This window comes from Excalfactoria chinensis, chromosome 10 (genome assembly GCF_039878825.1).
Source record: "Excalfactoria chinensis isolate bCotChi1 chromosome 10, bCotChi1.hap2, whole genome shotgun sequence".
Taxonomy (NCBI): Eukaryota; Metazoa; Chordata; class Aves; order Galliformes; family Phasianidae; genus Excalfactoria; species Excalfactoria chinensis.
The window spans coordinates 1,956,297-1,971,816 of NC_092834.1; the positions used below are offsets into that span (position 1 = coordinate 1,956,297).

The 15,520-nt window shown below is 38.5% G+C and overlaps 1 protein-coding gene across 5 annotated transcripts in view; it reads left to right on the plus strand.

Annotated features, from left to right (window-relative positions):
- MEGF11 (multiple EGF like domains 11) overlaps positions 1–15,520 on the plus strand; it is a 243,397-nt gene that overhangs the window by 71,090 nt on the left and 156,787 nt on the right. For all 5 annotated transcript variants that reach the window (XR_011904850.1, XM_072345518.1, XM_072345519.1 and 2 more), the window contains exon 6: positions 10,463–10,555. Coding sequence is in view for 4 of the 5 variants with exons in the window: in XM_072345518.1 (XP_072201619.1) it covers positions 10,463–10,555 (93 nt within the window). In the remaining variant the exon portion in view is untranslated. The remainder of the gene's footprint in view (positions 1–10,462; positions 10,556–15,520) is intronic.

A 15,520-nucleotide genomic window follows, 5' to 3' on the forward strand; every position in this document is an offset into this window, starting at 1 on the left:
AGATGCCTGGAAGCTTCAACTGGATTGGAAAAAAGGACACAAGAATCACAGGTATGAATTCATTGTTGAATTCAAAAAGCCATGCAGCATAAAGTTTTGTACTTCCATTTGCCCACTTTTAGCAAAGACAGGTTGGGCTCCAGCTGCTGTAAATTCAGCACAGATCCATTGTGTGGAAGCAGACATCCTCAGCTACTTCACTGTCTCTATTCCCTTTCAAAACCCCTTCCTCCTCCTCCTGCTTTAATGCACTTCAGTGTTGCTAATGTTAGTTTACACTCACCTAGAACGGTGTGGAGGGCACTGCTTCTAATCTACAGGAGCTCAAACCTTCCTTTGGGGGTTGTCCATTCTCTTGTATAGGTTTGCAAAAACAAAATCCTGCCCAGTGCAGCCCTGGTGCAGTTACTGTAGTTCAGCTGTTTCCCGTCTCCTCTACAACAGGAATGAGGATGGCAGGAAGCACTTCACTGATGGAATTTGGACCAAGAACTGTCCCTCAGGCCTAGGTGTTCTGCTTTCAGCATCTTCCTGTGCATAACGTGTACATCTCTCTCTTGTGAAGTTTTGAAAGGTATCTGTAGCTGTTGTTTCTTCTTAGCAGCCCCTTCTAAAAATACAAGTGATGTTCACTTTAGGAATTCTATATGTGCTACCATTTGAAAGGTGGGTGATTAGGCAGTTGCAGTTCTCCTGGTTCCCAGTCAGCTTTGTCATGTGTGGCAGGTGTTCTGTGTCTCATGGTAGGATAACCATACAATATTCCATGGACTTCCCGGCACTTGTGCAGCTGCATCCATTTCTGATGAGTATCTGATAGCCTATAAAAATAGGTGAGCAACTATGTAGCTTAGTGCAAGTTGATGGTACTGTTACGAAGCAAGTCTTCACAAGTTGTAGGAAGTAATCATATATGGTAAAATAAATTAAAAAAAAAACAAAAAACTTGCAACCGCAACATTTATCATCCAGAGCCAGTGTTTTAAAAATATTAAGATGTCAAATTATGCACATGTGGGACTTTAGAGGTAACTTCTTCCCACTGAAACAGTATTTTTCTGTGAGGAGCCTGCCTTTCAGTGGCAATGAATGATGCGGTTTCCATCAACTTAGAGCTGAGAAGAGTGGGTATGCACCATTCCTGAGTAGTGTTAACACCTCAACAACAATAAATGTCAGCTGTCACTGTTGAATTAACAGCTTATCTGCAGGCTGAGTTGTGCTTTTGTATGGATGCACATGGATGTGCTAATTCTTTCTTTAACTTTGTATAGCAAAGCAACTTCCTGAGACCTTTGCATGAGGAATTTCAGTGAAGTGGGTGAACAATGAAGCAAAACAGCATGAATCCTTCATGGGGAAATAATAATAAAAAAAAGTGTTAAAGTGAAAGGGCTGGTGGTGAACCCAGGGTGCTCAAAGCACACGTTAGGTGGTAGTTTTCAGTTTGCAAGAGAGTCACTTGGCAAGTCAGTGTTTGGTTCTGGTTCTCACCAAAATAAGATGATGATGTTGGATGGTGGATCTGATAACCCTTCAAAATCCAGTTCAGGGTAAGATTATTAATCAAACATCAAAATGGCTTATCAGAGAGAGAGAGCTCTTCTAACCAAGATCCAGCCACAGCTGCTTCCTCTGAAGCCCAGATACTCTTTGACTTTTTATGTAGACATCTATTTTTCTTTCTGTTACAGGATTATAGCATCCCACTTTATATTTGTATATTGTTGCACATGCTTTTCACTTCAATAAATGTGTTTAAGGCTCCTCAGGGAATTTTTTCATGAAACTCCAGACCATTGCAGATATGATCGTGAAGCATTTTTAAATAATTTATCTTCAGTATTTGTAATGTAAGTATTTGCTTCTGCAAAACTTGCTCTCTGGTGCAGTAAGTCGAGAGACATCTTCAATCTATTTAATCCCAAAGCCTTCCTTTTTTTTGTCAGGATTTTTCTTTTCTGAATACTATGATTTACTTGTATTGCTGTAATGCTTAGAAATGTGTGCAAAATCACTAAAAGATAGTCTTCCTTGAAAAAGCTTGCAGCTGAAGTATGTAAATTGAATCAAATATATAGACCTTTTCTGGTTAAGAAATAACAAAGTGTGTATGAAGCACATTGTAAGCATACTTTTAAAGAAACTAAACCAGATATTCAGTACAACAAGTAACACAAGTGCACTTTCAATTACAGCAGCACTGTGCATATGCAAGCTCTACTGAAGTAAAAGTCATGGACTTGCACCTCAGAATTTGAGATCCCCCTGTTTACTTTCACACATCACTCTTTCGGAAATTGACAGTTTAAACAGAATTCCTTCTTAAAAACTTTATTGAAAGTTTTCATAATGTTTATTCTTCCCCAAATATTGTAGAGTAATTTGATATAAATGCAATTAAATCTCCTTCTAGTAAAGTGTCCTTATAGTAAAGAGTGGGCAGCTTGGAAGAGCTTCTGGCTGTGTAGGTAAGAATTTTTTATTTTCTTTGCCTGTCTTCTATTCTCAGGCAGCAGGATGAATCACAAGAATGGGAGAGTGTATTTTGCCATACCCCATTAGTAGAAGATTTCTCTAGACAGTTAGACATTACTAAGAAGTTGGACTGAGGTCTAACTCAGTTGACTTCCTGCAACCCAGGGTTGTTTACGGAAAGTTTGAACTAGTGGCTTCAGAGAAGAATCAGTCCCCATAGTTATGCAGTAATTTGTTCCTGGGGTCTTTTTTTGCAGTTCTTTCAGTAAGTTGCTGTGAAACACGTTACTGTGGTTCCTTTTGAAATGTGAAAAAAGTGAAAAGTGTTTGCATTTAAATATTCTATCCCCAGTAATGTTAGCGTTGCTCATACATTAACATGATCTTCAAACAGAATATACTTCTATTCTTGATTTCATCAGGGTGACCTTCATTTTCAGAGTGTAGCTTGATATGAAATGAAATCTGAAATGCATTGGCCCTCTAGGGCCCGTGCCATAAAACTGCCTGGTCTCAATGACAGTTTTGCCTTTAGAAATTTGTCCATATTCATCCTATTTTTGTGAGAAAGAAAGAAAAGGATTTTTTGTGGGATTGCTCGATGAAATTTGGAGTAAGAATGAAGAAAGAATTTGTGTGGAAAAAAAACAATGGTTTATTCAATGTGCTATAGACTAAAATTCATCTAGTAGTATCACTACTAGATGAAGTATCACACGGTCCAGACATCTTGATCTATTTTTGATCCATTAGGAAAAATGTTTCTGATGCACCCATCCTCAGTCTTACACACAGCACATATTCTCATCTCTGGAAATCAATCAGCAGTGAAGTTGTGTCATTTGCTGTCAGAAAATGAAATTTTCTTGGCGTAAGGCCCACGTTTCAGGGCAAGTCAGTTATCGGAGAACGATGGACAAATGCTTTTTGATTGCATTCAGTTTTGGTAAAGTGAGGTCTACCAGATCATGGAGAGAAAATGAAAGACATTGCCTAGGAGTGGATGTTAATATTTCTACGTTACTTGGAGAAAGACTGAAGTGCTGTTATGTTACTGAGGGTGCAATATAAAGCACAATTTGAGCAATAAAAAGCACAAATTTGCATGAAGTTTGCTGGTTGGATGAATCAAGTTCCAGTAGAAAATTAACTCGTGAAAATGTGTTTTCTACAAATTGCTGGGAAGAATTGGTCAATTTACCTAAAAAATGGAAGTAGTGGACAGGGGATGCAGGAAGGGAAAGGCTTTCCTGGGTCATAGATCCTGCTCTGCTGATTCAGTATCTCTCTTAACCTCATTAACAGTTTGAACCAGTGCTAATGATTGTTTTGCCTGCAATGAGGCAATGGGAAATCATTTACTAAAAGAAGTTAAATGCTGAAAATTATCCCACAGAATAATATTGTATTAAAATATTGATTAGAAGAATTGATCTCAGCATAAGTCTTTTCCCCCAACGTGGTAGAAAGCAATGATTGTTTCTAGTTGAAGCAGTGGCAGAAAATGCATAAAATCAGTCTCAGGCCTGAAATAATCAACAAATATCAATAGTTAATTGATCTCCTAGGTGTGCTGAGATCCAATTTCTGTTGTGGCAGTGAGGAAGACTGAGCCCTAAACATGGTGGGTAGTTTGAGAGCATGACTTACCTTAATGCAGTCAAGAGTTAACTTAAAGGTAGGATTTCTTTCTTCACCCTACCATTCCAGCCTAGTTGCTTGTATCTCCTGATCCCCATGAAGCTCAAGGAGGGGAGCAGCAGACATCTCTGTGTGGGCTGTCATATCTGATTTTGATGTGAGGTCTTGCCTTTGTCTTAGACCCTAGCCATGTATCTGCTGAAATGAGGCATCAGAATCACAGAATTATAGGGGCTGGAAGGGACCTCTAGAGATCACGTAGTCCAAGGACATTTTGCCTTCATTGCAAAATTTGGTTAGGTTCTTAAACTTCACTTCTTAGTGTCTTTGCCCACATTCCTCTTTCCAGAATTTCATTGTTATTTTGTCTGCAGACCTATGGATTAGTGTTGCTTTTACCCATTCTTGCAAGCTGTCCCTTTTGCAGGGCAGATGCACTTCAAAGCTTAGAGTCCTGCAGTGCTTTCCCACAACTCCCTTTTTATGCTTGCAAGTGTTGCAGAGCTCTTCTGTTGTTCGCAGGGCCAAAGATACAAAGTAGTTCAGCTTACTGACCCCAGTTCTTCTCTTCTGACATTTGCTGCTATTAGCAGGCTACTTTTCAGTTCTCATTCAGACATTATTAAATGGTAAGTACTGTCTCCCATTCCCTTTCTGTATCAGAGCAAGTGAAACCTATGGGGCATCCAGATGACACAAAGAGTCTGTTAAATGTGTGGCTCCCGTTGACCTCTCCCTTTGCAGAGCTCTAACTTTCTCTATTACTGTCACTGGTGCTATTTTATGGTCACCGATGTTATGCCATTCCTTTCTCAGGGATGTTCTGTTCCAGCTCCACTGTTTTTTGGGCCTAAACAGACTGCAATTCTAAAAGTGCTCCACTAGTCTTGGTTTTCTCGGGGCACATGGAAGTAGAGGCAGTCTTTTTTTCTACTCTGACCTTCCCCCCTCACAGTATACTTCCCTAGCTACTCCCTAGAGAAAGGCCTACTGCAGGCAATAGTTGCAGCATGGACTCATGGACTAAAGTGAATTCTCCTCAGTGCCAGGTCATCCAGTAATCAGTAAAATGTGAATAGTCCTTCTGTGGAGTAGCAGAGAGTCTGAAATATGCAATCTGGCTGAAATTATTTCAGGAGCTATAAACTTGCTTGTGTCATCTGCCTGAAACACTCAACCATGACAAGAGTACCAGCGTCCCTCTTTTAACCTTCTCATTAGAGCCACAGATTTCCATTTGTCTAGTAATAGAAAATATAGGCTGAAACTGATGTAAGTTTTGTGATTATTAACAAATCTTCACCTCCCAGCAGATTCATGTAGGGAGATTTACTGGTATTTTGTCAACGATGACAGTGACATATGTCAGTTTCTGCCCATGAGAGAAGACAAAATCCACAAAATGTATGTCCTCAGTTCTTTTACTTTAGCCATTCACAAGTCATCTCTGGCACAGAGTACTCCATAAGCTTTGGCAGAGTGTCCAGACTGAGGATAACACAACATAGCTGCTCTCTTGAACAGATCGATATCTCACTACAGCAATGCTCAGAGCCTCCCCATCTCCTGAACAAGAAAGACCATAGATTCTATTTGGATTGCATAAATATGTAGTCTCTAACTCCAAATCTGCCAAAAAATGTAATAGCATTACAGCTACTGGAAAAGGAGTTGATCTTATGACCTATTGCCGTTATATGATCTACGTCAATTTCATCTTTCCTTTGCTTGCATTGGTCTCCTTGTTTTTGTATTTTTTTTATTGGTGCTGTCATTGGGTACCAAGGAGATGAAAAATAAGGGTTACTATACACTGAAATAATAAATTCCTCAAAGCTGAGCAGGTTTTGACATCTTTTTATGTCTTCGTCTATTGGGGTTGCTAATCTTGACTTAAATTGCTATCCAAGGTGATAAAATAATAATTGAATCCTGAGTGGTAACCACAGAAATAAACATGAAGCAATACAGACAACAATTATCCCACTTTGTTAAAAAAAATTATCCAGGAAGCAATCTAATCAGCGTGATTCCTGATAGAAAGTCAGAGATTTGAAGAGAGAATCTTCCGTTCCACAAATAAGCAGTAATCTAAAAATAAGGGAAACCTACCTAGATGCATTAGCTGTAGTCATCCTTCTTCTGCTATCAAACCTTACTTTTCTAAGCACATCCTATGAGAATCCAGCCAAAAGCTGACTACAGGCTTATCTAATGAAGCTAATATCTTCAACTCCACACAACCTGGATTCAGGCCAGTGCATTAAAATGGAAGCACCAGAGTGGCCCTGAGTGAACAGATTCATAATGGATAAGGGGCAAACATCCTTTTTCATCTCTTTTTGACCTCTCTGTATTATCTGAAACTGCTGGCCATGAGGTAACTGCTATTTCACCTGACAAAATTGGTCTTTCCCCTAAAAATGGCACTAGAGACTAGAAGAATGTGCTACAATGGCCCAAACTGTTCCTGGGACACATATTAAATTGTGAAGGAAAACATCACTTCTTCCATTAAATGTCTGCTTTGTGGTGTCCAACTACCATCAGACTGGTTGATGGCCACTGCAAGTGTAGCACTTCCATCACAAGCACAGGATCCATTTTCAACATGCAAAAAATACAGAAGTTATATTTTTGGACAAGCTAAACAAAAACTTACCCAAGCTAAAGCACTCAATACTTCATCCACTGGAATGAAACTCTTAATCTAACTGCACTGCCACTCCTGACAAGAGCCTAAGACAACAATTGTAGCAGGTGTTAGCTGTGTTACTTGAGTATGAGAAGTCAGCATGTTGGTGAAGTAGTGATGAGCAGGGTATAACAGGGTGTGTAAGGCAGGGTTAAGCAAGAGAATTAAACCCTTCAGTCATAGGTTGAGTCCACACAAAGGAGTCCACACAGCACAGAAGAGGGCAGAATAGCTCTGGATCCCTGGGCTATGGCTGCTTTTGTCTGAGAGAAACTCCCTGTGGTGCCACTTCAAGTAGCGCTGCAATGAAAGCTTTCTTTAGGCAGAAGAGGCTGCCCCACTTAGCAGTGTACTACTCAGTAATAGCATCCTCCTTACTGCGTACTTTCACAGATTGGGGACATAGGCATTTAATATACAGAGTCCAAATTCAGGAAAACAATTAAAAAGTAAGTGCTAGTGTTAGAGAAATCTGTGTAGTCATTTCAGGTTTGAAAGGAGTTTAATCTTTAGGTCTATTTCTCTGAGTATTGACCTTATGTATGAAAAACAACAACAACACTGTTTATAATTATACAGGAGGTGATAAGCATCAAATGAATTGTTATAGAGGCCTTTTGTCGACTTTTTTCCAAGATAAGGAGCAGTTGCTGTGTGACCTTGAATATGGTCAAATAACTCATGCTAAACGCATTGCTGCAAAGATGGCATTTTGGCAGGGCTTTGATGTAGGTCATTTTATTACCAGGCTGAATCAAACTACAAACTGATCTTAAACTCATGCCAAGAATGCTAATAATAAATTGATCAATGAGGTGCTGGTTTGTTCAAGAGAATTGGCCAAGGGAAAATGCAGACATAAAAAGTCTGGAATTCCAAAAGATGAGCTGCTTGGGCTTTCATACTGGGAGGAATTGTATTCCTTGCATTAGTAGAAGTTTTCTTTACTCCAGGGGCCTTTAGCTGTATGTTGAGTAGGGCAGTACCAAAAAGTATATATACTTATCTTTATTTTTCTTGACCTTTATGTGCAAGTAATTTTTATAGTTCCATTAACTAGTAAGATCATTTGCAAGCCACTGTACAAAGTGTATTATGAAGAATGCCTCGGGGACCATTGTATCCTATTATGCTGAATGTTAATAGAATGAAAAATTAATTTAAACTCTAAAGATTAGAGCAAGACAAGACTCCCTTTTTATAAGGGAGATTTCAAATTTTATTTGCCATGGTAAAATATAGAGTGATACCCAAATGTGACCTTTATGTGCACCTTTATAGGCCTGATTTGAGGCAGGCAATGCGTGAGCCTGGTTATTTGTCTCCTCACATAAATAACATATAAAAGCTTCACTTTTTTTAAAAGGGGGATTTCTGTGACCCCATTTACAGGATTAGTCCTGTGTAATTTCACAGTTTTAAATGAATGTGTTCTAGTAAGTTTGTGGTTGCTTGCTTAGCAAGTTACAGAGCAAAGATGAGTTCCAAGGATTGTCTTTACCTTTCTTAACTCTCTAATTGCTCTTAAAATGCAAAAAAATTGTATATTTCATGCATCATGAACTGCTTTAGAAGAGGAGCTGCATCTTCAGGCCTGCTTACAAGTCTTGCATTACACGCTCCCCAAGAGAATGCAGCATTATTAAAGAAGTCAGCACTTTTGTGTGAAGTTTATTACCTCGATTAGCTATTATTATTTCGTATTTATTTTAACAAGTTAAGGTGTGATACGTTTGTGTGGCTAAATCAACTAAATTTACACCAGTGATTAGTAGGTGTTTTGTCATTTGGAAAAATAATAGTCCACCATCAGCTTTCGTGCTCGTGAGAGCTGACCTGTTGCACCTTTTACATGGAAGAATGATTTGTTAATGTAAATGCCTATACGGGGAACAGAAAAAAATCTCAGTTTCGATTTCCTGAACTCTAGTAAAACTTATGTGTTAAGAGTTACACCAGGGCAAAATGTATTCTGAAGTGAAGCTATGAGGAGCACAGTTTTCTAAGTAGCCATATCCCAGCATATCATGTACCTTTCTGCACTATATGCTTTTAATAGCAACATATACATTTGTGGCTGTCACTTGTGTGGACTGCTCCTTGCCATAGGTAACCAGTCATTTTTCAGTGACTGCATGAAGGCATGTATTCCTTTATGGAAAAAATGCTGCTTTTCTAATGCTCTGTCTTGAATTTCATCTTATGTCTGTAGACTAGGATGCCTCACTGTCTTCAGAAACTCGAACTCGAGTGAAATAAATGCACAAAAGATTAGGACAATTAGTGGCTAGAGAATTAGCTATCAATATTTCATGCTCTCTGCAATACTGACTAAACACAAGATATGAAATAAGAATAAATTTCAGTTCTGACATGTAGTGAACCTAAAAAAGAAATGACTAAGCTAGGCGGATCTTTCAGTTGCAACAAGGCAGTATCCTCATCACTGGTCACATGTGGTTTGATGGATAAAGAGCAGGAAGATCTGTCCAATGGGATTGTTGAAGGATCACACATCATTTAAAGTTGGACTTAAATATATTGGGAATACATTGTTGGGTTTGGTCTCCAAGGACCAAAACAGAATAGGCAGCGAAATGTTTCTGTTGGCTCTGATGCCAGGCTGAGTGTAGATTCAAGATGTGCTCCAACCTTATAGTCCAAATAGGATGTCAAGCACAGCAGAAACTGCTTAATTTTTCAAGACGTTGGTTAAAAATGGGGTACCTGGAAAATGAAAGGTTCTTTGTGATGTGGAACTTCATGAAGGTTCACTGGCTGATTTAAAATAAACCAGGTAATTCAACCTGGTTTTCATTATTGCAACAAAAGAAAATACCTCCCAGATCAGCTTAGCTAGCTTTGTTTTAGACAGAACTGAATTAATATTTGTCTTGGAATAAGCAGGTATTCAGTGTTGTCCAAGTTTGTCTGTAATAAGTGTACACTGGAAAGTAAATTATACACCCCAGCAGTGCAGGAGCAGAAATGTCTTAAAACCAGGAACTCCTGGTAGGAATACAAGGGAAAAAGAAAAAGAGATTCTCCCATATGTGTCTCTAGGTTGAATGACAAGTGAGGCACCAGCCGGGTTTTTGTAGTTTCAGGAACTTGATCTTTCAGTAACCCAAAAGTGGACAAATATGATAGAAAATACTTCTGTTGTGGAAAACTTGGTGACCTTGAGGAGACGAGACTGTGCTTACGTACTTCATGTAGTAAAATGATTTCTTTTTCTCAAGCTATTTTGTACAAATCTGTTTTTGGGTCCTTGGAGTTCCATTTTCTTTCATGAACAGGAACAACTTGAATGCAGTAAAAGAAGCTGGTATTCTGTAATTATAATAATCATAAGTGTCAGTTTGTTAAAAATTTTATTATGAAGCAAAACTGCTAACCAAAGTAATTTCTGGTGTTAGAGTTTTTCATTACAAAGAGCTGAACTGACAAGTGAGCTTATTGCTGTTTAGAGACCTATATTTTATTTTGGTCACTTAGTATTAATTAAATCTCACAAGTAATTGTTTTTTGTTTGTTTTCTTTATTTAATATTTTTAAACAAAATATTGCTCTCTAAGGCACAGTTTAGTGTATGTTTACCAGCAGCTTAACATATTTACAAAATTGTGTGTTATTCCTTCTTAACAGCACTCTGCACAGAGGAGTGTGTGCACGGCAGATGTGTTTCTCCTGACACTTGTCATTGTGAACCAGGATGGGGAGGTACTGATTGCTCCAGTGGTGAGTAAAGATTACAAAAATGTAATAAAGATGTATACTGCTATTTAAAAAAGTGTAGGAAACAATGCATTGGCCTTAGAAATTGGATGCTTTACATGGAAGTTGAGGCTTGTCAGTTGGTTATTTTGCAGTGATTAATGTGTGATATTACCCCTTCCTACAGAACTGACTTTCGGTTTTTCACTTGTTCTTATAAATAAATGTTAAATGCAGTGAAGGACGCTCTTAATGCTTTCTATCCTGTTAGTGGAATACCAATGTAGATATTATACCTCCATTATCAGTTTTTTTCTCTCTTCAATCTTTACTACTTCACATTCTTCATTAAGTATTTTGTGTAGTAGTCAGGGTAGTTTCTAGACAGAATACTTGTGCGATTGAAGTCAGTGGGAGTTTTACCATTGGCTCTTCATGCAGTTCAGGTTCTTTCTTCTGACTTGAAATCCCCACCCTGAATTATCCGTACTGCACAAGGTGGGAAAACAGTAGAGGTGGGAGTTTTATACTGTTTACTAGAAAATTAATTCCCACTTGAGGCTCTTAGGTTTTTCAGCTGGATAAAGATGTTTATGTCAAAATTTCTTAATTGATAAAGGTAAGTTTAAGTCTACATGACTAGTTCACGCTAGAGTGAGATAACAAGCATTCTTTCTGGTATAAACATCAGTGATGGATGTAAAATAGGTCCAACTGAGTACTGACACAAAGGAAATAAGCTTGTTAATTGAGCTCTATTTGTGTATTAGGCCAGTAAGTAAAGCTGCATATACAAAGATCTTGATAGTCACTTACTGAACAGACATTTTATTTAGTCCCTCCCTTTCTTGCATGTTGACTGGGATCCTAAGAAAGAGAAATCATTACCAGGCAAAAAGAGAATAGGTAAAGGATCAGCATTAGAAGAGAACAGGAGTTCAGTTTGACTGGGGGAACACCTACAGAGCCTCAGTCAGTGGGACAGACTTTTGTCTGGTTACCTGTTTTCTGTCTGCAGTTTTGCTGCTGTCTCCCCACTTACAGCAGGAAAGGCAACTGTGAGAGGAAGGAGAACAGAAAGAAAAGCCATGTAACCTTTTGAGATGACCTGACATATAGAAAAGGGAAAAACTTGGAAAGCATGACTTACTGAAGACCTGTCTAGAACAATGCTGCTATCTTGAGAAAAATTGTTCTTTTAATTGTAAAATAATTCAGTGTCTCAGACAATCATTTTATCCTTTGGTTCTTTTTGGCAATAGATGACGATCAACCTAACAGCCAGTGGGTTCATATACCCTGCATATGTACTTAGAGAATTTCAAAAATGAGAAAATAGTAAAAACCTTGTGATAACGTGGGCATACATCACATGTTTGTTTACACACGCATACATACACACTAAGAGTAACAAGCATTCCAAAGCACGGATGGGCCTTGTGAACTAAAACTGGCCAGTGACTCATATTAAATTACACTAATCTAGCAAGTGAAGATAAAAAGAAAAAAAAAAGGTTTTTCCTATATTGAATATTTAGCTTTTTAAAGTAATTAGGAATATTAAAGCACTGACAAAGATTGAGATAGAAACATTATTCATAACTTTTATTTCCGCACTGGGCAGCAATCCAGTATATTTCATTTATGAGGTTTCAGCAGTGGAAAGAGAAGCAGTAGCCAATTCCTAAATTAAATATGCCCTGTTAACTTTTATAAATGATAGCCCAGGATTAGCTTCAAAATTTAAGCTTTCATTTTATTAATATAATTAGTGTGTTCACTGGACTATTGTGCCCATTGTCTTTCATTCCACTTGTTACATGCTGGGCAACATGCATTCCTGTCCTAAGGTCTGATCTGACAAGCACTTACCACTGTCAAATGTAGTGCTTATGAGTGTGAATGGCCTCACTGAAGTTAGCTTTTACTGCAGCCATGAGAGTTACTCACTTTTATGCCTGATACTAAAAGTTTGGATGACTGGCCTCCTTAATGTTAGGAAACTTTGAATGAAAAGGAATAGAACAGTTATCAGCTGAATACATTACTATCATTGTTCTGAGTATTTCCATGAGAGAAGCTGAGAGCCCTTTCCTGGCTGATGCTGACCAGGATCTTCAGATACAATGGTGATTCACACATTGGGACTTAACATTTATCCATCAATAATTTGGAAAACTATGTTCATTTTTACTGGACTAATCTACTACCTGTCTCTGCTTTCTTCTTATTACTTCATTAATATTGAATAGCTACATGAAGGGTACATGCCTGCAGTGACAAGTAAATATGATTTGTTAGCTGTTTTCTGAATGGCTGGTAAAGCTGTGCTCCAGATAAACTGAAGCTGTTGGTTATATCCCAGCCACCTGTTCTGTGTGTGGCCCTTGAGCTTTGCTATGTGGACCTCAGTGTGAGTGATTTCATAAAGTCATAGGCATATTGCTTTTACTGTTGGCAATTTGAAACTGTTTTACTGGGAAAACGATTGCTTGGCAAAACGCTCTCTTTAAATTTAAAAAATCACACAGGAGAAGTAATTGTTTCCTGAAAATATCAGTAAGAAAGGGAGCCTGATTGACACTGGGCAGCATTGTTGTGTACCTGGAAAAGGGTCTGGGGACACTCACCCACCTTGAGGAGGTGTCTCAGCACTGCAAACCAGACTACTGTGGTTTTCTAGAATTTATGTATAACCTTGCTTGATGATGAGTCAAATCCAAATGTAAGCAGAGCCTCCAGCACAAGGTCCAAGTGTCATTTCCAAACCAAACACCAGGTCCAAATGTTTGGGTTTTTTTTCTTTTTCTGGTGTGCTACAAAGAGTGCCTGTGCTGGGGAAGCACATGGATTCTGACACTGAGCATAGATTTCCTACAGAGAAGCACGGTTTTGATGTAAAATCCAGTTTCTTAGTGTTATTATTCTCCCTTGACTAGAACACATACAGTTAAATGGTTTGAATAGCTACAGCAACAGCCTGTAGTCATCCAAACAATTTAAAATCCTCTTCAGACTTCATTTCGTGCTTTCATAAAGCTCAGCCTGTAAGACAGCGGTCAGAAATCTCACTGTTTTGTGCAGCTTCCAGTGACTGATCATGGTATGTGTTAGAGTTCATCTGCTGTCAAGGTTAAAATAAGTTCAGATGAATTGCTAAACAATTATAAAAAAAATAAAAAGTGCCATATTCAGCTCTGCATGCCTCTATACCTGTGTTTTACTGCATGCTGTTGTACATCTGTTGATGCCCGCAGGCCTAGCCTTGATTTCATGCTATAAAGCTGCAATATATTAAGGCTTGATTACCATAACAATAAAAAGAGAAGTAATGAGGTATTAACTAAAGAAGCTCTTGAATAAGAAGTTTTTCAAGGTTTTAATGATGTTAAAAACGAAAAGTCTTTAAAAAAACACATACCTTTTCCCTTCTCTTTTAACTTGGTTTTGATTTGTTTAAAATCATGCCCATTATGTCCATGCAACCTGCAGTGTTTTGTTGTTTTTCTTTAATACAAAGGAAAATGGCAAATGCTCTGTGTGAACTTACCTGCTCACCTGTCCAATTATTTCAAAGCAATTAACTTCAAACAGTATGATATACTGGCGTGAAGTTCTGGTAGGAATATAATTGACTGTTGGTGGTTACCTGGCCTTTTCTGGGTCTTGCTAATAACCATCTGTATTTGTAAGTATTTAGGCCCCAATCCAGGAAAGCACTTAAGCATGTCCTTAAGTTGACACACGAGCAGAACTTTTCATCTACTTTAAATTAAGCAGGTGTTTGAGGATGTTGCTGAGTCAATTTTGAAGGAGCAACTAAAAATATCTCAGTGAAATCTAAGAGAAGATTCTCATTCTGACATCAGGCCTATAGAGAATAAGGTTGTCTCTCTTCTAGAATGCCAAAGCTCATCAGACGGCATTACTGAAGACTTATTTTCACTCTAACAAGCATTTTCATTGCGAGGAAGATCACAAATATCTTCCTGTAAGAAGGGGATTCACAACAGTGGACAAAAGGAAAGTTCATGGCAAGTGCCCTGAATTATAAGCAAGAACCTTCCAAAATCGTGTGTGCCAGTTTGGGAAATTTCAAAGTAAACAGGGAGGTTGTAACAACAAACTAAAGTGGTTTTCAGCATGTTTGCTTTGCTGGTAGTTTCAGCAGAAAATATAGTACTTGTCCAAAGTGTAGTTAAATGGATGTTGGCGTAATAACGCCAAACCATCCTTCGTGTGAGGAGGGGGGGGGGGCTGTGCTATTGCTCTCTGGCCTGGGCAGCTCAGTACTGTACACATATGTATAACATAGCTCTCTTTGGAAAGCATGTTCCGTAGAAATGATCATCAAGAGTAAGAAATGATTTCATCTTTATCCTCTTGTCAAAAAATAGCCAAGGTCATAATGACAGGCAAGTATAACCTAACAGCAAGATCACATTTAAGGGTATCGCCCTAGAGCAGCTGGATTGCTTAGTTCTGAAACTTGTGATGAATGAGAACTGCAGACACTGTGCTAAATCTGAAAGGGGGATGTTGCTTGACAAGCTATGAAAGCAGCAGTGGAAATCTCAGGAGAAAAACTGAGTATTTTAAATGGGTCCATGGCATTCTGCAGGTCTGCTTTTGGCTTCCATGTTCTCAGAATGCTTTGAACTATTTCTGAAGAAGGCATAAAGTTCAAAGGAATGCTGTGACATGCATGACTTGTGTACAAAGCGTTAAATGAAATTCAGCTTAATATCAGGGATGTGTCTCATGGAATCATGAGATGAATTTTTGTCCTTGGATTTTGAGGACAGAAAGATGGACTAGGAAGGCATCCTGAGAAGAGGTGCAGATGTGTGGGTCCTCAGCAGGTCCAGTCCTTGAGCTACTTTGATTAAGGGCCTGTCCTTGAAGGACAACTGTCCATGTTTCCTGCGTAGGAGTTTGTCTGTGCAACAAGTTTGTATCACAAGGACTGCTTCAGTCCCTTCAACCTCT